The 22,907-nt window shown below is 49.2% G+C and overlaps 2 protein-coding genes across 3 annotated transcripts in view; one reads left to right on the plus strand and one right to left on the minus strand.

Moving 5' to 3' along the window:
• SLC7A4 (solute carrier family 7 member 4) overlaps positions 1 to 7,597 on the plus strand; it is a gene marked incomplete at its 5' end in the record, with an annotated part of 24,787 nt that extends 17,190 nt beyond the window's left edge. Inside the window, one exon of one of the 2 annotated variants that reach the window (XR_014519836.1) lies at positions 4,541 to 7,597. The remainder of the gene's footprint in view (positions 1 to 4,540) is intronic. The other variant, XR_014519837.1, reaches the window with a different exon arrangement.
• On the minus strand, positions 7,584 to 22,907 carry LRRC74B (leucine rich repeat containing 74B). The gene is made up of 11 exons (XM_083478749.1): positions 22,735 to 22,907; positions 20,628 to 20,778; positions 19,939 to 20,081; positions 19,487 to 19,619; positions 17,609 to 17,815; positions 13,470 to 13,579; positions 12,149 to 12,264; positions 11,952 to 12,030; positions 11,294 to 11,389; positions 8,817 to 8,933; positions 7,584 to 8,022 (listed from the first exon to the last, which is right to left on the minus strand). Exons 1-11 carry the CDS (start codon positions 22,843 to 22,845, stop codon positions 8,014 to 8,016), a joined length of 1,272 nt encoding a protein of 423 aa, XP_083334875.1. The 5' UTR covers positions 22,846 to 22,907; the 3' UTR covers positions 7,584 to 8,013.

Here is a 22,907-nt window from a genome sequence, read left to right on the forward strand (position 1 = left end):
GCGTGGCGAGTTCCCGCCCCCCACCAAGATAAATAAACACACGAGACACCATAATTAAGGTTAATTGGGCGAATTAGGCCACAACTTTATTGAATTCAGGAATGAGAGGCATTGGCTTAGGCATTGGTCCTAACGACTATCCGGCTCCAGCCCATTTGCTGGAGACACGGTGAAGGGTTAACACTGATCGAGGGAGTCTCCCGCTGAGGCACGTCGGCTAGGAGCTCCCCCGGGTCACCGCTCTGGGGCGTGCCTTTGGCCCGCACCTCCATAGGCTTTGGACAGGGCCACGCCCCCCGGAGTCCTTTAACGGACCACCCTTCGTTCGCTGGGGGGAGGTGATGGCGTTCCTCCCCCCCCCACACATCCTCTTAACCCCTTCTTCCAATGCCTACCGCCAATGCCGAAGAGTTGTGACGAGTTGCTACGAGGTAGGCGAAAAACCAAAAGGCTGGAAATTGCCAATTGGGAAAAATTCCTACCATGCCCCTTGCGGCGACAGGCCGAAGCCCATAGCAAAGTCAGACCTGCCTAAAGCCCCAACTAAAGGGAGGGAGGGTGGGGAAACGTGGATCCAGCCGGGGAAGAGAGGGCGAGCCCCCCTCCGCCCCGGCCCTAAATAGGGCAAGCCACGCCCCCTCCAGCCAGCCGATTGGCTGGCCGGGAGGCGTGGCCGGGCGGGATTCCCTAGCTCTCGCGGGGGCTGAGACCAGCCCCCGCACATGTGGGGAAGGGCGTGATGCCCGCAACCCCACCTCCTGGGGCAGGCCCGGAAGTGGCTTTGCGTGGCGAGTTCCCGCCCCCCACCAAGATAAATAAACACACGAGACACCATAATTAAGGTTAATTGGGCGAATTAGGCCACAACTTTATTGAATTCAGGAATGAGAGGCATTGGCTTAGGCATTGGTCCTAACGACTATCCGGCTCCAGCCCATTTGCTGGAGACACGGTGAAGGGTTAACACTGATCGAGGGAGTCTCCCGCTGAGGCACGTCGGCTAGGAGCTCCCCCGGGTCACCGCTCTGGGGCGTGCCTTTGGCCCGCACCTCCATAGGCTTTGGACAGGGCCACGCCCCCCGGAGTCCTTTAACGGACCACCCTTCGTTCGCTGGGGGGAGGTGATGGCGTTCCTCCCCCCCCCACACATCCTCTTAACCCCTTCTTCCAATGCCTACCGCCACCGAGCAGTCGCTCGCCGCCAATCCTCTCATGCCTGAATCCACCCCCTTATCCCCTTAGCAATATCCATTAGCCAAACATCGTTACCAGCATCCGAAAGATGCACGCCATCATACCGGTAGAGGGCCTCAAGGTTGAAACGAATGCCCGGGTGGCCTATGACCAACCCCCCCAGGGCCGCCACTCTACGCACCACCGCCCGATCCAAGGCTTTCCTAGCCCTATTCAAAGCTATCGGGCACCTACAATCTCTCCAAACCCGCCTCTCCATCAGCGAGGCCCAAATAATTGTGACATTCGGGTAAGCTGCCTTCAGCTCCTCGAAGTCGCTAAGAATGTGCCACTGCAAATCAACTGCCTTCCTGTAGGCTAGATCGTTTTCCCCTAGTTGTATAAGTAAAGCGTCTGGGGGGCCCTCCACTGCTGCTCTGGCCTTAAATGCCGGCAGCATCTCGGCCCAGCGCATTCCCCTCCGGGAGACCCAGGAGATGGTGATGTTGGGTGGAAAGCCCAGGCATGGCCCGAGACCGGAATTAATGGCGCGGACCCTGGCCCAATGCACAATACTGTGCCCGATAATCCAGACGCGCGCCCCCATGTCACCTGTAGGAAATTGAGAGAAAAGGCCATTGTCAATCACCATCACAGATTCTTTCTCAAATAACGTTTGTACGCATCAGACTTCCAGCGACCCAAGTCCCTAATCCTTTCTGTTGTAAGACCCAGGTGCATTGCCGTGGTGGCTGCTCCAATCCTGAAGGAGTGTGCTGCAAAATCTGCTGCGGGGATGCCGCATGCTGCTAACGCTAGGCGCATGACCCGCGTGAACTGGTGACGCGTCAAAGGTAAACCATCTGCGTGGATCAATAGAGGCCCTGCCGAGTTGACCCTCAGGGATAAGAAGCGCCTCGTGTCTTTTACTGGACATGGGCCAGGCCTGCCAGTGGCCATCAGCTGAACCAGAGCCCCCCTCCCGTGCTGGTCTGTTTTGGAGCTGCGTATTCGTATTACCAGGTCTTCCCGTGATAGGGTAACATCACTTAAAAGCAAGCCCCGGGAGGAACCGTGCCAACCCGCTTCATAAACTACCTCACCCACGCGCAGAGCTCCAAAAAAGGCAATGGAATACGCCGCAGAAAATAGGCGGGCCTCGTACTTTGACCAGCATACTGCACGCAATTTTGTATGGATTTGGGAAAGGATGTCGAATGATATCGGCCTTCTTGTATCACAGATTGGTGGCTGTAGCCTGCGCCAACCCTCTAACGTCCTTCGTATAACAAAATCGTCACAAGGGTCAGTGGAAAATACCGCCTTGCAAAAGAATGAAATTGCTGCGGCTTGCAGGTTGAGGGTTCTGGGGGCGCGGCCCAAGCGTCTTAGGTAAACCAGGTAAGATAGCACCTCAGGCTTGACGGGAGGGGCGTTGCTCCTGACGGGTCGGGTTTTGTCACGGAATTTTAAAAAATCTGACCAAGCCTTTTTATACGATCTCAAAGTGGAAGGTGCCAATGAGGCCATTACTCCCTGAATCACTTCTGGCTCCCAGGCCTCTGGTCCCCATGCCTCCGGTCCCCGAGACTCCACAGATGTTCCGGGAACGGCTGCGGCAGAAGCTGTGCATCCGGTGCTAACGAGCGGAAGCGGTCCATCTGAAAGCGAGATAGGGCGTCCGCAATGTCATTATTTACACCAGGCACAAATTTTGCAGAGAAGTGGATGTTGAGCTCTAAACACCGGAGAACGAAGGAACGCAGGAGGACGCCTACCCTTGGTGACCGTGCGGTCTGCCTGGAAAGTACTGCCACCACGGCCTGATTGTCGGTGTGGAAGCACACCCTATGGTTACTAAAGGTTTCAGGCCACAGGTGTACCGCCACTACAATCGGAAAGAATTCCAGGAATGTTAAATCTCTGGTAATGGGGCCCCCTTGCCAGTCGGCGGGCCAGCGCTGAGCACACCATTGGCCCCTAAAGTAAACGCCAAACCCCTGAGAGCCCGACGCATCCGAATGGACCTGGAAGTCAACCTGCAGCGACAAGTTGTCCTGCCATAAAGAAATGCCGTTGTAGTTCTGCAAGAACTTCAACCAGACTTCTAGGTCGGATTTCACTTCCTTGGATAGCCGTACCCTATGGTGAGGGGAACGCAGCCCTGCTGACAACTTCGCGAGGCGGCCGCAAAATGGGCGGCCAGGGGAAACCACACGGCAAGCAAAATTTAAGTGACCTAACAGTGACTGGATTTGCCTGAGTGTAACTTTCCTTAGGGAGAGCAGCTGTCGAATCAAGTCGCCAAGCGCGATGAGTTTTTCCCTGGGAAGTTTTGAGGTCTGAGCGACAGTGTCCAGCTCGATACCTAAGTAAACCATTGTCGTAGCCGGACCCTCAGTTTTGTCGGCGGCTAAGGGAACCCCCAATTCCTCTGCTAGTGATATGAAGGCTTCAAGGAGCTCTGAGCACTTAACCCTGCTATTGGCCACGAGGATAAAGTCATCCAGGTAGTGCGACACGCCCTCGGCGCCGGTTCTAAAGCGAAGCGCCCAGTCTAGGAAGGTGCTGAATGTCTCAAAGGCTGCGCAGGCCACAGAGCAGCCCATGGGCATTGCCTTGTCTACAAAATACGCCCCCTCAAATTTGAAGCCGAGCCACCGGAAGTCTTCCGGATGAACTGGCAGGAGTCTAAAGGCCGACTCAATGTCACATTTAGCCAGCAGCGCCCCTTTTCCGAACTTGCGTATGAGCTGTACCGCTTGGTCAAAAGTGGCATATCTAACTGTGCATAGTTCCTGTGGTATCGCATCATTGACGGACCCCCCCTTTGGGTAGGAGAGGTTGTGGATCATGCGATACTCACCGGGCGCTTTCTTGGGGACTATGCCTAACGGGGATATATGGAGGCCTTCAATTGGGGGGACTAGGAAGGGGCCGGCTACCCTTCCTGCTCTAATTTCCTTACTAATTTTCTTTTGGGCGACCTCGGGCATCTCCCTCACCGATTTTTGGTTTGGAGGATCACTTGAATTGGGGGGATAGGCTACTGGGATCCTGAAACCGATACTAAAGCCCTCCCATAGGTATTGTGCTGCTGTCTTGTTAGGGTAAAGGTCTAAGAGGTTTTTTAGCGGGGACAACCTGATGGGGGACCAGGCTAAGCCCAGGCTGAAATTATTGTCTGCCACCTTGGGGTCCAAATGGTGCCCCATGGCCACCTCTCGGTCCCTGGTTATAGGCGCCTCTCCCACCCCGAAAGGGCTGCCTCCCTTTGGTGCAGGCAGTGGCAGGGTGGTTACCGAGGCATTTTTCGCACTCGTGGCTGTACTTACTCAGCAGCTCAAAGATGGCATGGATTGAACAGGTGCCAGCCAGGCAAATGATACCTTAATTGGTGACAGCTCAGGTATGCCCCACAATACTAGTAGCTCCCAGAACTGAACTTGGACATGTACTTTAAAAAAAAATCACACTAGAAAAGTTAAGTGTGTGTGTGGCCATTCCTCATTCTGGAAATATTCCAGTGGAAAGGGGCTATATACAAAAAGGTGAAATCATACAATGGTAGAGCTGGATGGGACCCTGAGGGTCATTGAATCCAACCCCCTGCAAAGCAGGAATCTCAACTAATGATACATGACAAATGGTCATCCAACTTCTGCTTATAAACCTCCAAGGAAGGAGAATCCACCACCGTTAAACAGCTCTTATCATCAGAAAGTTCTTCTTGAAGTTTAGTTGAAATCTCCTTTCTTGCGACTTGAATCCACTGGTTCATAAAGTAGATACCTGTCCTTGGGAGACCATCTGCCCTGTTTCCATGTCAGAGACTCTTCCAGGGCAGGTTTCTGCAGTAGCAGTGGCTAAACCATCCAATTGTACCTATTTTAGAGAACCCCACCTGCTAATGGTGAGGCTCATGGCAAGGCCACAGCCGGGACTTGTGCACAAATCCAGCAGGGAGCTTCCTCTATGGCCACTTACGGGTTTGTCTTTAATTCATTCCATAGCACAGAACTTAGGGGTTGCTGCAGATAACTTGCAGCAGATAACTGGGAGAACGTTTCACTGAACTCTGAGGGGTTTTGCTTTTGATTAGACCTAGAGGGGGGGGGTGCACTGCTAAGTCTTTCTGAAAAATGGCATTGTTTTGTTCAATTTTGAGTGAGGAAAACACTTGCTCACCCCCCCCCCATGTGGTGCCTCCCAGCTTGGTTTGGACGACCGCCGCCATCGCCCCCAGACAACACAGCCATGCTGGTTGGGACATACCTAGGGATTGGCCAGGTTGGTCCCTGCCAACTGCACAGGCACAGAGGGCACAAAAATGGCATCTCTCTCAGCGCCTTGGCAGAGGAATCTGGACGCCGTCATAGCAGCCCTGCAGAGCCCCTTCCTGGCAGCGCTGGTGGTTAGTTTGTGCAGTGGGGCTCCCCGTGACAACATCCCTACCTGGTCCTCTGTCCTCTCTACACTGTGTCCCACCCTCCACTCCCACTGCGTGCCCCCAGAAGGGACTTTCAGCTGATGTGGTGGCTAAGAAATGTCAGGCGAGGCTCTTCATTTAGCACAGCTGAGTTGTTTTCCCCTGGTTTCTTTCCCGCCTTGACCAATTTCTGGGGCATGTGACACCGTGGATTTAACCCAGAAAGCAAGGACCGTTGACTTAATGTCAAAGAACCAGCCAGCTGTAAATTGCACTGGCAAAGTTGGAGTTAACTTGTTACTAGCCAAAGCACAATTTTCACAGTCGGCCATGAATAAGCTGCAGAAAGTCCCCACCTCCCTACAGCTGTCTAAGTCCACTCCACTCCACGGCTTTTTCCAAGCAACCAGAGACTATGCCTGGGTGCAGCCTGCCACTGTTCTGCCCATTTCAGCTCTCTTCTGGTTCTGGGAGACAAAGTGGGGAGGGAACTTATCACAGCAGGAGGAGGAAACACCCGTGACTCTTCACCAGCCTTACTCATCTCTGCCTCTTGGCCTCCCTTCTCTCCATCACCCACTTCAGCTTCTGCCTCCGATTCTGGGCTTCTCTCTGCCACCGACTCTTCCTCTCACCAAGCCCTGTTGCCTCTTCCCAGTCTTCTCCCTCTGACCATTCATTGTTGTCCCATCACCATTCCCCAGCTGATGCCTCTCAGCGGTCCAGGACACTTCGACAGGGCTTGTTTCAGAGTAAAGTGTGCACTGGGATTGCAACCTCCGAGTTACTGCCTTTCTGCTGGCACCTTGCCAGAAGTAACAGGAAGGCAAGCAAAGTATTGTCCAAAATTCCTGCCTCTGGCTCGCCAGATTTAGGCTGAAGTCCTGCGTACCCACTTTCCTGAGAGTAAACCCCATTGAACTCAGTGGGATTAACTTTTGAGTAGACATTTATAGGATTGTGCTGTTAAAACACCCGGTTTAAGAGTCATTTGTGACTACTGAATTATGTCATGTATTTATTTTCAGAGAGGGGTGGGGACACCAATTGCCAAGGGTGCAAGGAAGCCTATGTATGCCTCTGCATGTTGGCAAAGGCTGATGGGAGTTATAGTCCATAATGGGTATGGAGGTTGGAGCTGATGGGAATTATAGTCCCAAACATCTGGAGGGCACCAGACTGGCAAAGTTTTCACAGCCTTTTTAAAAGGACCGTTTATACTGCCACCCACCGGGTCACACACTAACTCAGGGCCAAACTTCCTGCCATAGCACAGGCCGCAGGCTGCTTAGGAATCTCAAAATGGCCTCCCTGCTCTCGTGAAGCTGCCCTCCTTCTCCAAAGAACCGGCTGTGTATTTGCTCAACTGCTTAGCATGAATCTGAGCACAGCAACTGCCCTTCACGACCCACTGCCAGCCCCACTTTGTCAGGCTGTGTTCACCTGTGTGCATTTGGCTTTCCCAGAAGCAGATCCCATGGACCAATCTTTCCCGTATAAAATAGTTTGCCTGGGGACCTCCGCTGCCACTGCGCCTGATACGCCATCAGGGGTGGCATCACTTACCTGTTTCTCACACTGACTCTTAGATGCATCAGCTTCTGTTGTCTCAGAGGCCAAGGCAAAAACACTGAGAGGCCAAGAGAGGTTCCGAGAAGGAAGGCAGGGTTTTCTTGCAGATTGCTGGCAATGGAAGCCCAGAGAGCAAAAGTCTTTCCTTGCTCTCACCCACAGATGGAGGGAGGTTGTGCAGCTGCTTATGAGACGCTGGAAACTGGGTTTTGTCGCACATATGTCTCACCGGTTTGCTGGTGAATCCCACAGGCAGCGCCTGCTGTTTTGCTCTGTGCTCTGACCTTTGCTTGCTTGCTCCCATCACTAGATTCGTAGCAGTAGCCCTCCTCGCTACTGCCTTCGCCTGTCATGCTGTGACTCTGCTCTGTGCGACAGCTTGTGGCAAAGAAGCCAATTAATATAAAGATTTTTTTTCCTGTTCCTTGGCTGTGAGTTTATTTTTATGCATAAAATGTATACACCTCTTGACTGTAAGAAACAAGAACTCCAAAACCCTCAAAGTGATTTACAAAGAGGATAAAATGTTATGAATAAGGAATATTAACAGCAATGATTTACAACTTTCAAAAAGTTAAAATAGCAATAGACCGAAAGCAGATTAAAACTCGCATCGACCTTCTAAACATCTGGGTAGGCATGTCTAAACCGAAGTGTTTTTAACAGATGCTTAAAAGACGGGGAGAAACAGCACAGCCTCCCTCCCCCCCCCACACCATTATTGTCAGCAAATGGAAGAGCAGAGGGTCGCCTAATGGGCTCCTTCTTCACTTTGTAGGTAGCCAAGGAAGGAAAGATGAGCAATCCCTCCCAGGGCTGTCCGCAGCTCGGGTGTCTTCTCAGAAAACCTACAAAAAGAAGGATCCCTTAAGTCAGTGGCAACCCTCTCTGGCATCGCTCTTGTTCCCATGCTTTTTCCCAGCCAAGAAGTTGCAAAGCACCAGATTTGGCTTAATGGCCCTTGGAGAGAAATCCCTTGGATAGGTATCCAAGGCAGGCTCTAGCCAGAGAAGCTGAAAGCCCGGCTTAATATCCACCAATGTGCCGTGTGAGAGTCCTGGGGCCAGCTGTAGAAACCCAGTGCAGACAAATTGGAGTACATGACCAGCATTGCAGGGGGTTGGAGAAGATGACCCCTGTGTCTCTGGACTAAAGAACTGGGAGACATGCCCCAGGAATCAATGGGGGGTGGAGAAAGTTAGGCTAACAATATTGGGTCCTTAAGAGTGACCACTGCTTCAAATGCCACTTCCAGCAACTATGACACTACCATAAGTTTTCCAGTTAGCGGAGGGAGGGAGGGTCTGGAGAACAAATGAAATGATTTTTGGGGAAAGTGTTGCATTATTTCCCCTAACATCCTCCCCCCCCCCCCGGGATTTTGCTCAATGGCTGGTACAGAGAGGGTAATTGGGTCTGTCCCCCCAAGAGCTGAAGGTGTGCTAGGGGCATCGTTGTTCTTCGGACACCCCTTCCCCCCTTTCTCCTCTGCTGTCTCCTGCGATTCAGGAAGTTCTGTATTTTGCTTTTTTTAATGCTAGAAAAACCCATTTGATCAGAGGCGGCAGTGGGATGATGAGAACCCACCGAGAGCTATAAAAAAAGACCCTGCAGCCCAGCAGAGGGGTTGGGCTTTCTGTACCTTTGACGGGTCTGTTTTGAACGAGGGGCTGCTCCAGTTGTGCTTGATCTGAAGGCTCGGGAAAATTACCTGGATGCCATCGCAAAGCCCTGCAAAGTCCTGCTTGACAACAATCTCCTGAAAGGGACAGAAAAGATACCCTCTCCATTCCCACATCAAGAGCATGGTGGAGACGGTTCTCAAAGAGGTGTGTGGCAGGGGGTCTTATCCCCCATTCCATTTGGGTGGGAGTCCATCACCTTCTAGCCAATCCAGGTTGTGCAGTTATAGCCTAGGTTTCCATGAAATGTGGACCTCTATTCAAAGTAGACACAAAGTCAGAAAAGCTAAAGCACAGAATGAACTCAGGCTTGCTAGAGAGGTTAAAAGCAACAAAAAAGGCTTTTATGGGTATGTTCGTAGCAAAAGGAAGAACAAAGAAACAGTGGGGTCACTCAGAGGAGAAGATGGTGAAATGCAAACAGGGGACACAGAAAGGGCTGAACTCCTCAATGCCTTCTTTGCCTCAGTCTTCTCCGATAAAGAAAACAATGCCCGACCTGAAGAATTTGGAGCAAATGATTCAGCAAAGGAAACACAGCCCAGAATAACTAAGGAGATAGTACAAGAATATTTGGCTAGATTAGATGTATTCAAGTCTCCAGGGCCAGACGAACTGCATCCAAGAGTATTAAAAGAACTGGCAGATGTGATCTCAGAACCACTGGCAGTCATCTTTGAGAATTCCTGGAGAACAGGCGAAGTCCCGGCAGACTGGAGGAGGGCAAATGTTGTCCCTATTTTCAAAAAGGGGAAAAGAGAGGACCCAAATAATTGCCGCCCAGTCAGTCTGACATCAATACCAGGGAAGATTCTGGAACAGATCATTAAGCAAACAGTCTGTGAGCACCTAGAAAGGAATGCTGTGATCACCAATAGTCAGCATGGATTTCTGAAAAATAAGTCATGTCAGACTAACCTGATCTCGTTTTTTGACAGAATTACAAGCCTGGTAGATGAAGGGAACGCAGTGGATGTAGCCTACCTTGATTTCAGCAAGGCATTTGACAAGGTGCCCCATGATATTCTTGTAAAGAAGCTGGTAAAATGCGGTCTTGACTATGCTACCACTCAGTGGATTTGTAACTGGCTGACTGACCGAACCCAAAGGGTGCTCATCAATGGTTCCTCTTCATCCTGGAGAAGAGTGACTAGTGGGGTGCCACAGGGTTCTGTCTTGGGCCCGGTCTTATTCAACATCTTTATCAACGACTTGGATGATGGACTCAAGGGCATCCTGATCAAATTTGCAGATGACACCAAACTGGGAGGGGTGGCTAACACCCCAGAGGACAGGATCACACTTCAAAACGACCTTGACAGATTAGAGAACTGGGCCAAAACAAACAAGATGAATTTTAACAGGGAGAAATGTAAAGTATTGCACTTGGGCAAAAAAAATGAGAGGCACAAATACAAGATGGGTGACACCTGGCTTGAGAGCAGTACATGTGAAAAGGATCTAGGAGTCTTGGTTGACCACAAACTTGACATGAGCCAACAGTGTGACGCGGCAGCTAAAAAAGCCAATGCAATTCTGGGCTGCATCAATAGGAGTATAGCATCTAGATCAAGGGAAGTAATAGTGCCACTGTATTCTGCTCTGGTCAGACCTCACCTGGAGTACTGTGTCCAGTTCTGGGCACCACAATTCAAGAAGGACACTGACAAACTGGAACGTGTCCAGAGGAGGGCAACCAAAATGGTAAAAGGCCTGGAAACGATGCCTTATGAGGAACGGCTAAGGGAGCTGGGCATGTTTAGCCTGGAGAAGAGGAGGTTAAGGGGTGATATGATAGCCATGTTCAAATATATAAAAGGATGTCACATAGAGGAGGGAGAAAGGTTGTTTTCTGCTGCTCCAGAGAAGCGGACACGGAGCAATGGATTCAAACTACAAGAAAGAAGATTCCACCTAAACATTAGGAAGAACTTCCTGACAGTAAGAGCTGTTCGACAGTGGAATTTGCTGCCAAGGAGTGTGGTAGAGTCTCCTACTTTGGAGGTCTTTAAGCAGAGGCTTGACAACCATATGTCAGGAGTGCTCTGATGGGGTTTCCTGCTTGGCAGGGGGTTGGACTCGATGGCCCTTGTGGTCTCTTCCAACTCTATGTTTCTATGATTTCTATGATTCTATGAAAGTGCTGTCCTCAGTTAGGGCACACCAGTCCCTGCATGGAATTGTTGGAGCAGATTCACTGCATACATAAATATTTATACAATCCCACATTGCCTACTATGGCCTTTGCCAAGATGGTGCCTGCACCAGATGGCTTGGACTACAACTCCCAGCGGCCTCAGTGTGGTTGTGTGACCATGGAGCTGCTGAAAGCTCTAGTAAAAACAAAACAAAACTGGAGAGCACCAGGCTGGTGAAGACTGGGCCACTACATCACAAGCATACCACACCACTCTTCCAACCACTGACTGATACCTACTGAAAAATCCAGGACTTCCAAGGCAGCATTAGGATTTGCTTGGAGGGCTTTGAGGATCCCAATGCAGCCTTCGCTCTGAATGGGGTTCCTGGCCACCTGCAGGTCCCAGAACAGAAGCGTGCCAGGTTAGTTTAGGGCAAAGCACTAAGAACAGGGCTGGGCAACTGGACTCCCAACTGCCATTGGCAATGCTGCCTGCTAGGGCTGATGGGAGATGGAGTCCAATGATACCTGGTGAGGGTCACAGACTTTCCACCCGGACTGCAGAAGAAGCAATCTCTCTTCTCTCTAGAAGTATTCCTCCATCTTTTGCATGTGGTATGGAACGCTACTTCTTAGATCAGATAACATGTGGATCTCCAAAAGCTGCTGGACTCTAATTTCCATCCCTGACATTGCCTGCTGGGGCCGATGGGAGTTGGAATTTAACCACACCTGGAGGCCCACAGCAGAGGCAGATTTAGGGGAGGGCGATCAGTTCAGTCGCACTGGGCACAGAGCCTCAGGGGCACCACAACTATTATTTAGAATGGATCGCAAGAAGTGGGGATCACAGAATTTGGGCATTGCTGAAATTTGAGACCCCAAGGTCTGCCACTGCCCCCAGTTTTGCCATTACTACACTAGAGGATCAGACACTCTCTAAAAAGCCACATACGCTGAAGATCTTCAGGGTTTTGTTTTCTTTCAGGCCCAAAGCTAGGCAGAGGGCTCCTTCCAGAGAAATGCGATTGTTCCTGAGGAGAAGAAGAAGAGGAAACCATCTCAACCGTCTCATTTCCCTTTCCCTTCTCTTATCTCTCTCTGTGATCTACCCAGGATGCTGAGCAGAACCTGGGTGCTGAGCACGCTTACCCAACGTTCAGCTCTTCCAGAACGTTGTTGACTTTCAGGGCCTCACCCAGGGCAGTCGCTCCGCTGTTGCCAAAGCCGTTGTACGAAAGGTCCAGCACCCGAAGGAAGATGTTGGCCTGAGGAGGGCAGGAGCGACACAGCCTTAGCAAAGCTCTGGGTGGGGAAACCCTCTGGGGCTCTGGGTTCAACATTTCTGAGGGTTTCCCACAGGTATCTGGGTGGTCACTGTGAGAACAGGACTGGATGGGCTAGTTCAGTAGACTTCTTCTGATGTCCTACCTGCTCAGACACCCTAGGGTTAAACAGATCTGAAATATCTAAAAGACCACCTTCTTCCTTCCAGACCCTCTTGTGTACTAAGCTTGGCAGCCCAGGAGAGGGCATGCTCCTATGCGGTGGAATACCCTCCCCACGGAAGTGCATCTGGCATTTTCACTGTACATATGGCATTTGAGATGCAAGTTTTTAGGGCCCACTCTGCTTGACTGCAAATTGTTTAAACTTGTGCTTTTGTATCAATGTAACCCATCCTCAGACCTTAAGGTGAAGGGTGAGTAAGAAATCCGGCAAATAAAATAAAATAAACATTATTACATTGGAGGGAGGTGGGTCTCAGGGCACCCTGCCACTCGCTGAGCAAGTTGCCACCCCTGATCACTCAGATCGGTCTATTTTGATCCAGAAAGGAAGAATAGTTTTGCTTAAGTCTCCACCTCTGCCTCCTCCAACCTTTTTGAAACAGAATGTGGCAATGTGCTAATGCCTTCCCCACTCTTGATTTCTTTACGCCAGGGGCCAGTTGGGGTTGCTTTGCTGTGTTCACAACAGAGACGCATAAGCAGACTTTCCTAAGCTTTTAATAAGGAAATAGGAATGCTGTAAGCTGGAAGGATTTGGAACAGGGAGAACTAAAGCATCCCTTTGAACATGACACAAGGCGTTTTCAGGCGAGAATATATTTTCAGTGGCAAGTAGCATGGAAAGCTGACCTGTACTGATTCAGGCTCAGTATTGTCAACACTGACTGACAGCAGCTCTCCAAGGTTTCAGGCAGGAGGACATTTCTGGCTCTACTTGGAGATGCTGCTGTGGAATGAAGCAGAGAACTTCTGCAAGCAAAGCAGGGCTTCTACTTGAACTACAAACTTCAGACCACTGGTCCAGCTAGGTCAGTATTGTCCACAGCTCTCAAAGATTTCAAGAAGTAGCCTTCTTGCCTGGAGATGCTGGGGATTTAACCTGAGACCTTCTAAATGCAGAACAGATGCTTAAGACATGACATTACAACTGTAGCCGAACTGTAATTAGGCAGTTCTCCTACCCCTAAGCCTTTGGCAATAGCAACTGCTCCTTTGCCCCGGAAGTGGTTCCAGCTGAGATCAAGCTCCTTCAGGCCGACGTTTTCTGCAATCGCTGCTCCAAGAACCCCGCCTGGTTAAACGCAGAACACAAGAAATGGGCCAAAAAGCACAAGCCTTAGATAAGAAGAACTGGAACATCCAGATGTCCCCTCCAGCATTTGCCAACGTGCCCCCTGACTTAGGAAGCTGGAAATCTCACAATCGGAGATCAGCATGACCCAATATCCCCCACGCTACTGCTCTCTCTCCCCATGGAGCAGAAAAAGGGGAGGGATGAGATGAGTAGAAACCACAAGCAAAGAGAAAGCATTCTGCAGGAAGCAGGTATGTATGAAGCAAAAAACCTCAGGGGAGTTCAAAGAATCGTAGAATTGCAGAGTTGGAAGGAACCCAAAGAGACATCTAGTCCAACCCCCTACAATGCAGGAATTCATGGACTTCAAATTTCTGCACCTTGGGGAAAAGAAAACAGCTTACATGACTCTCCAACCAGAAGGAACACCAACAAGAGATTGGATGGCCATTGGATGGATGCTTTAGCTGTGATTCCTGCATTCCATGGGATTGGACTAGAGGACCCTTGGGGTCCCTTCCAACTCTACAATTCTATTATTCTGTGTTTTAAAAGCTGTAGATGGGAAGATCTCCTGCAGTAGCCCTGCTGAAATGAGCTGGTGCTCCACCCAGAAACAAACAAACAAAAAAACAAACAAAAAAACCCCAAAGGCTTGCAGATGAGACTTTCCTGGTGGATTGGTGTCTGTGTTAATTTGGATGGGGTAGGTAGGACTGCTCTTCCACCCTGGTTCTTCCAGCCGCAGTCAGGTGGCAGGGTGTGCCCTCATTCTCCACTCAGATGGATGAAAACTACTGTTTGGGGATTCTGCTGCGAAGTTAAAACATACCAGTTTTCTTGGGCCTTGGGAGGAAATTGGTGCAAGCTCAAGGCCCTCAAAGTTTTTATGTTATCTATATAATTTTTATTAAATTTCCTGTTTTACAATTTCAAATAAACATTTTACATACTTAAAATATCAGCAACTTCTTCTCTTTCCGTGGTTCATTTCGCGTATCTTATATCCCTGCATATTTTACAATAACTATACCAATCGGTCTTCCATGATTACATCCATCAAAGAATATTTACACTGTTGAATTTATCTTAATGCTGCCAGCGTTTTCAGCTGTACACAGTTATTTTCCATAGACTCAATAAACTTGAGGCCCTAAAAGTTTTTAATACTGCATTGATGTTGTTTGTACCGTTCATGGATGATAATCATTTTTATTATTGTCTGTATGTTTTCCTTTTTCCCTTATGTGTTGCGTGTGGTTTTTTAAATTGCAAGCCTGTGGGTAGGTGTCTTCTCCGGGAAGTCTTTTTGGCTGTGGAGTGGGGTACAAATGCTGTAAATAAATAAACAATATTAATAATACATAAATTTTAAAACCTCTTTTGAGTCCTACCTTTCTTCCTTTTTCTCTCTGTCTCTCTCTCTCTCTCTCAACTCAGCCTAGACTGTTGCTATTTCCTGTGCTCTCTCTCTCAATCTCTCTGTCTGTCCCCTCCTGTTTTCCATCAACTCCCTGTGACCTCATCAAAAGGTAAATGGGAAGGGAGAAAGACCTGATCAGCCACAGAAGGAGGTTTTCTTCAGTTAGGGAGGCGCAGGAGAGAATGCCAAGTACAGTGGTGCCTCGCAAGACGAAATTAATTCGTTCCACAAGTCTCTTCGTCTTGCGGTTTTTTCATCTTGCGATGCACGGTTTCCCATAGGAATGCATTGAAAATCAATTAATGCGTTCCTAGGGAAACCGCCTTCAGACCAGGTCCGGGGACAGTCTGTCACCGGACCTCTTCTGAAGGCTGGGGGGGGGGGGAACAAGGGCTTTTCTTCCCACCCCCAGCATTTTAAAAAACCCTGGGACAGCGGAGGACTTCTCCGCTGTCCAGGCGATCTTAAAATGCTGGCGGGCGGCATTTTAAAATCGCCCCGGGACAGCGGAGGACTTCTCCGCTGTCCGGGGCGATTTAAAAGCCCCTGGGAAGACAGGCAGGGGGGACAAAGACTTTCGCCCCCCGCCCGCCTTCAGAAGGTGTTCCTGCCCCCCCGCCCGGCTTCGCAGCAGCGCTACGAAGCCCGGCGGCTGGGGCAGGTGTTCCCGCCCCCCCCCCGCTTCGGAGCAGCGTTCCGAAGCAGGGTGGCTGGGGCAGGTGTTCCCGCCCCCCCCCGGCTTCGCAGCAGCGCTACGAAGCCCGGCGGCTGGGGCAGGTGTTCCCGCCCCCCCACCCCGCTTCGGAGCAGCGTTCTGAAGCGGGGTGGCTGGGGCAGGTGTTCCCGCCCCCCCGCCCAGCTTCGGAGCACCGGGAGAGGCGATCTCCCCGCAGCCGCTTGCTTCAAAAGAGGTCCAGGGGCAGCGCTGCCCCCGGACCTCTTTTGAAGCAAGGGGCGGTGGGGAGAATCGATCTCCCCGCCGCCCCTTGCTTCAAAAGAGAAGACCCGCTGTCCCCGGGGCAAGCTTCGTTTTGCGAAGCAAGCCCATAGGGAAATTCGTCTTGCGAGGCAACTCGAAAACGAAAAAACCTTTCGTTTTGCGAGTTTTTCGTCTCGCAAGGCGTTCGTCTTGCGGGGTACCACTGTATCAGCAGGGAAGGAGCCAAGGACAAGGGAAAGGCAGCTGTAAGAATAGCAAAAGGGGACTGAGAAGTAGGAGGCAGCGACTACCCGGTACTATAGCGCAAGAAATCAAGAATGGTGCAGAAATTGAAATAGCAGAAGAGGAGCTGGTACAGGGGATGAGGGAGAGGAGGGAACAATCATGGCTGTTGCACCCTGGAAAATAATATTGACAGCTGTCAGCACACATTTGCAAATAACTTAAAAAACCCAGATCAAGTGATATTTCCATCTGGAAATCCCTTTGCTAGCAAAAATATGCAGGTGAGTTCTCAGATGTAAATAGAGCACAGCTCCTTGATCAAATATTAATTGTCCCTGAAGCAGACTTTGCCAGTTTGGCGCCCTCAAAATGCTTTGGACTACAACTCCCATCAGCTGCAGCATCCTATGGCTGTACTGACTGGGCCTGACAGAAGGTTTTTTTGGAGGGGGTACAAAGCATCAGGAGGATGCCAGGTTGGTAGGAGATCTCCTATTCCCCTCCCAGACCTGCAATTCCCAGAGTGGTTTAACAGTCAATCCCTCTTCCCAGGGAACTCTGGGGATTGTAGCTCTGGAAAAGGAATAGAGGTTTCCTGCCCAGAGATGGGAGCTTCATCTACCAGAGATGAATGGCAGATGAAGTTGATGGACTATGCCAAAATGGCTACAATGACCGGAAGAATCAGAAATCAGGAAAACCAAAATATTAATAAAGAATGGGGGAAATTTATAACTTATGTTAAAGACCATTGTAAACAGTTAAAATCGTTAGTGGGATTGAATATCACTTGTAGTTTAATGGTGAATTTTGGATATAATGGAGATGTAAAAGATTTGGATCATCATAAAAGATGCAGGAGGAAATGATTAATAACAGGACCCACAAAGGGGAAGATGGAAGTCCAGGAGATTCATTGGAATCTTCTTGTTATGATTTATGTTTGATATATGATTGTAAAATTTTAATCTGAAAAACCAAATCAATATTTATTTATTTTTAAAAAGGAATAGAGGTATCCTAACTGCTCTCAGAACCCTTAACAAACTACATCTCCCAGGATTTTGTGGGGGAAGCCATGGCTGTTTAAAGTGGTATGATACAGCTTCCAATGTACTGTTTGGTGCAGATGGAGTCACACCCATAGCCCTGCCCCAAGCTCCACCCACCACCGGCACGTGGCCTATAAGGGAATGTGTCCCTTGAGTTGAAAAAGTTTCCCCACTCCATACCTTCTTTCTTAAAGGGGAAGTTCAGAACAACTAAGTTTTCATCAACCTCGTACCCTCCAGCTCTTTTGGGAAACTAGGACCAGCCTCAACAGGCAGAGCCATTACTGTTGACAGGGGCTGATGGATGTTGTAGTCCAAAACATCTGGAGAGCACAAAGTTGGCAAAGGCTGTTCTCTGCCTTTCTTTGCAAGGGAAGCTGCTTTACCTGCCAGCTCTTCAAGCATGTTATGACTCAGATCGAGGGACTCCAGTTTGTTGTTGATCACAAAAGCATCTGCTAGGTATTTGGCCGCACGCTCATCTAATTCATTTCCAGAGAGCTTCAGGGTTAGTAGTGTCCTATTCTCCCCAAGCATGGAGGACAAAGCCTTCGCCCCTTTCACTCCAATCCTGTTCTCTGACAAATCAACATCTGAGAGGGAAGAACAAGACAGACTTTTAGCCCCGACTCCCACAAAATAAAACCCGTCTCTCATTTCAGACCCATTCCCCTTCCACCTTTCCAGGGTCTTCAGTTGGCCCCTTGAACAATCTCAGATCGGAGGAGGTCAAGAAGTGGTCACCTCTGAAAAACTGAACATGTTGACAGCTCCTCAAAGGAGAAAATCACCTCCCCTGCTCCCACTTTGCCATAAAAATATCAATTATATTATCTCATGGACTCTGGAAAACAAACAAACAAAGGAATAACCACACTCAGGATACAGAACATAAACTCTGAGAGGATGGGTTTCTTAGGGCTGTTCCACTGCATTATTAGGTCTCACTGAGGACTAGACACTTGTATTTGTATTTGTTACATTTATTTCCTGCCTTGTCTCCAAGCAGCTCATGAGGGTGTGTTTGGTTTTATTTCCTAACAACCCAGCAAGGTACGGAAGACTGAGAGACAGAGACAGGCTCAGGGAGGCCTACAGAGCTTTGACTAACGGGGGATTTGAATCCTAGATTCCCAGGTCCTGGTCTTGACATTATAACCACTCTTACCTGTCTTCACCAATTTGTGCCCTCCAGATGTTTGGGACCACAAATCCCATCCAACCTAGCCAGCATGCCTATATGATGGGTGTGTAGCTGTGCTGGCTGGGGCTAATGGGAATTGTAGAATTTTTCTATGTGCAAGTACAGCTACTAGAATAGTGATTGCTACTAAGTGGAAGTCACAAACTATACCCACAAAGGGGGAATGGATTTGTAAACTAAATGAATATTTAATGTTGGCAAAATTAACTGCTATAATAAGAAATCAGTCGAATCAAAAATTTTAAAAGGAGTGGAAATGTTTTGGTGAATATGTGGCAAAATATTGCTCAAAAAATATATGCTAATATGCCTAGATTAAAATGTGAAGTACTGGATGGAAGAAAAATTAGTAAGGAAAGATAATAAGAATATATAGATGATTTGAGAAGGTTGTAGAATGCAAAGATTATTGTAAATTGTATAATGTGGAGGAAATCGAGTGGGGGCAGAGGGAAGTGGGAGGAAGGAGAAAAGAACAATATGATGGATTGAGGAAATAGAAATGTAAATGTATGGGGGTGGGGAGGAAATGTGTTGGCTTTTGTTAAGTTGTGGGCGAACATATCAGACGACACAGCAATTCTTCCAAAGCAGCTCTTTATTTGTAAGCTGGAACAGAACTAAAGCTGAGGAGCTCAGTCAGCCTGCTTATATAGAGCTCCAGAACAATGTAACTGTTGCCATTTTCTAAAACTATCCAATCGCTGAACGTCACTTTTCAATCCTTCATTTGCATACAAACTATCCAATCACTGAACGTCACTTTTCCATCCTTCATTTGCATAACTATCTACAGTATCCCCCTGCTGGCCCAGGGTGAGAACTTCAGTACATAACAGCTTTGGTACATCTGTATTGTAAAGTAAGATGTGAAAACCATTTTTTTTAAAAAGGAATTGTAGTCCAAAACGTCTGGAGGATGCTAGGTCAGCAAGCACCGTGCTATACCATAAAAAACCTCCACAGCAAAAGCAGCTCGGGCCTGTCTGTCACAAGGCCTCTATTTTGCCACGTCCTTGCTACAAAGACCTTCTCGAAACCTCAAAATTAAGGGACACACCTGAAATGTAACAATTTTCTTTCAACATCTCGGCCACGGCTGCTGCTCCCTCTCCGTCCAGCCAGTTGTCACTCAGGTTTAACTTCACAATGGATGTGTTGTTTGCCAAGGAAGGAGCTAGAGCTTTGGCTCCCTGAGATACAGAAGAGAAAAGTGAAGAAATACATGGATTGTCCATGCTGGATCAGGGCAAAGTCCCATTGGGTCCAACGCTCTTACACATGGCTGTGGTCATAAGAACATAGGAGGAGCCAATGGCCCATCTAGACCAGCTTTCTGTCCTCACAGTTGCCACCCAGATGCCACCCAGGACCTGAGCACAAGAGCACTCTCCCCTCCTGTGGAATTCAAAAGCATCACTGCCTTTGACAATCAAGGCTAGCGCTCACTTGGGCTGATGGGACTTGTAGTCCAAAACAGCCCGGTCTACTGGGGCAGATGGGAATTGATACCTTGGGTCCAAGGCCGTAGTGCTTCAGGGTCAGTTCAGAATCTTTCATGTGGCGTAAAAAATATGAAATGGGAACGACGCCATGCATTCGGCAGGTGTTGAGATATTTGGCTTTTCCTGTCGGGTCATGGGATGTCTTAGAATCTAATGTTGGGAGGGAGAAAAAAGAGTCAACGTAGGGAGGGATAACTCTGCAAAGCAAGAAAGCTATTTAGACGTAAGGCAAGCCATTAAAGCATCTGCAGTTAATGGACAGTCCACCCAAGGGCATTGTGACCTTCAGAATCACAAAAGATGTACAGTGATACCTCGGGTTACATACGCTTCAGGTTACATATGCTTCAGGTTACAGACTCCGCTAACCCAGAAATAGTACCTAGGGTTAAGAACTTTGCTTCAGGATGAGAACAGAAATCGTGCTACGTGCAGCAGCAGCGGGAGGCCCCATTAGCTAAAGTGGTGCTTCAGGTAAAGAACAGTTTCAAGTTAAGAACAGACCTCCGGAACGAATTAAGTACTTAACCCGAGGTACCACTATACTGCATGTCACAAGGCGAGAAATAGTTGTTTCTCCCTCTCTCATAATTCTAGAAATAGTGAGTACCCAATGAAGCCCAGCCAAAGGCAGCTGCAGTCCAAGCACATCTGGAAGGCCGCAGATCAGCCATCACCCCCTCCTCTAAGTCATACCTTCTATTTCAAGGTCTGTGTCCCAGTCTTCATCCCTTTCCTCCTCCTCCTCCTCCTCCTCCTCTTCAGAATCGTTTCCAGCATTCTCTGGGTAACAGGGACCACTTTCCTCATGTACAGTCTGGGGCTCGTCAGTGGGCCTTAAAAAAGTCTGAGGAAAGACATACGCATAGGATTTTACTCCAAGAAATAGTCATGTCAAAATTCATCTACTCAAACCCTGGGAACTAAGGAGAAAGTCGATTTGAAAACAATGATAGCAAACAGCCAGAGTGCTGAGTGATGAATTGGAACAATCACAGGAGGACATTGTTTCTGTTCAGACGTACTGAGAACGTGTTTGGGACTACAATTCCCATCAGCCCCAACATCATATGGCCATGTTGACCCAAAACATCTGGATGGTTGCCAGATCCTCCAAGTGTTGCTATTTTCAGGGACATCCCTGATTTAGAGAAGCCATCCCGGTTTCTGATTTGAACATGGAATGTCCCATTTTCCTTAGGATGTCCCTATTTTCATTAGAGAAATGTTGGAGGGTATGGAGTTATCGGACCCCCGAGCCATCTAAATGCAATCCGGCACACTGAAGATTTCAAAAAATGTTTATTTATTTTTTTAAAAAAATAATTTTTATTAGTTTTACATATAATCACAATACGTAACATTGTATCCTCTTAATAAATCTATTGGCTCAGCTGTTTAGTTGTTTAGGCAAAAATGTTTAATGTTTTATTCTGTTTTTATATATGTTGGAGGGGACGCGAGTGGCGCTGTGGGTTAAACCACAGAGCCTAGGACTTGCTGATCAGAAGGTCAGCAGTTTGTATCCCCACGACGGGGTGAGCTCCCGTTGCTCGGTCCCTGCTCCTGCCAACCTAGCAGTTTGAAAGCACGTCAAAGTGCAAGTAGATAAATAGGTACCGCTCCGGCGGGGAAGGTAAACGGCGTTTCCGTGCGCTGCTCTGGTTCACCAGAAGCAGCTTAGTCATGCTGGCCACATGACCCGGAAGCTGTACGCCGGCTCCCTCGGCCAATAAAGCAAGATGAGTGCCGCAACCACAGAGTCGGCCACGACTGGACCTAATGGTCAGGGGTCCCTTGACTTTTATATGTGTTGGAAGCTACCTAGAGTTGCTGGGGCAACCCAGTAAGATGTGTGGAGTATAAACGGTAAAATTATCATTATGGAATTGGGATGTCCCCTTTTTCATCGAAGAAACATTGGAGAGTATGAGTTGCATCAGGTTGGGGAAGAGTCCTCTAAAGCAAGATTGGGGGAACCTCTCGCTTTCCAGATGCTGCTGGACTTCAACTCCTATCAGCCCCAGCCAGCACGGCCAATGGCCAGGGATGATGGGAGTTGTAGTGCAGCAACATCCAAAAAGGCACCTGCTTTGCTTACCAGATGTGGCTGGATTTATTGATTGAATCTTTTAAAATCTCACCTAGTCCAACACTCTAACCATGGCATTCATAGCCCACCTTTTTCTCCAAGGAGCTAAATTAATCTTCACAACAACCCTGTGAGGTAGGCTAAACTGGCAGTGAGTGACTGGCCCAAGGTCACCCAGTAAGCTTCACATGGCCAAGTGGGGGTATGAGCCTTGGCCTTCTGGGTTCTAGTCAAACACTCTAACCTAGGCATCCCCAAACTCGGCCCGGGCAGCTATTTTGGGACTACAACTCCCATCATCCCTGACCACTGGTCCTGTCAGCTAGGGATGGTGGGAGTTGTAGTCCCAAAACAGCTGAAGGGCAGAGTTAGGGGATGCCTGCTCTAACCACTATACCGCACTGCCTCATCCTTGATCGTTGCCCATGCTGGCAGCTGTGCATGATGGGAGTTGTAGTCCAATCGCATCTATAGGAATACTACAAGTGGTGTCCTTTTGCCTGTGGGTTTTTCCTAGCTGCTTATTTTTAGCGGCCCCGTTGAGAGAAAGGCGCTGCATGAGCTTCCCAGACCCCAGCCTTTCCCTCTAGAACTACAATTCCCAGAAACCCCCATGGTCCACGTCACACGCTAGTCCCCCGTCCACCAGCCCGCAGGCCTCCCGCTCCTCCTTAAGCCCGCGGCCTTCTTCCTCGGTTCTTTTTTCCTCACCGCTGAGCCGCCGGAGCCCAGACGAGCGGGGGCAGGAGTGCCGCGACTGGGAAGGCGATCCCCGACGTCGGTCTCCTGCTCGGGCACCGGCGACAGCGGCAGCTTCGGCATCGGCGCGGCTCGGGCCTAGTCTACCAGCCGGTTGCCGTGGCAACGGCGTCCCGCCAGGGAGG

The sequence above is a fragment of the Podarcis liolepis genome (genome assembly GCF_965112155.1).
Source record: "Podarcis liolepis genome assembly, chromosome: 15".
Lineage (NCBI taxonomy): Eukaryota > Metazoa > Chordata > Lepidosauria > Squamata > Lacertidae > Podarcis > Podarcis liolepis.

Bases quoted from the DNA above. Each gene is read 5' to 3' on its own strand.
- LRRC74B (XM_083478749.1), bottom strand. From the start codon at position 22,845: ATGCCGAAGCTGCCGCTGTCGCCGGTGCCCGAGCAGGAGACCGACGTC. The intron at 11,390-11,951 runs GTATGTGGCTTT...TGGGACCTGCAG, and splicing joins AAACCCTGAAGATCTTCAGC to GTGGCCAGGAACCCCATTCA. The intron at 8,934-11,293 runs GTAGGTATCAGT...TGTCCCTTTCAG, and splicing joins TGGAAGTCCTGGATTTTTCA to GAGATTGTTGTCAAGCAGGA.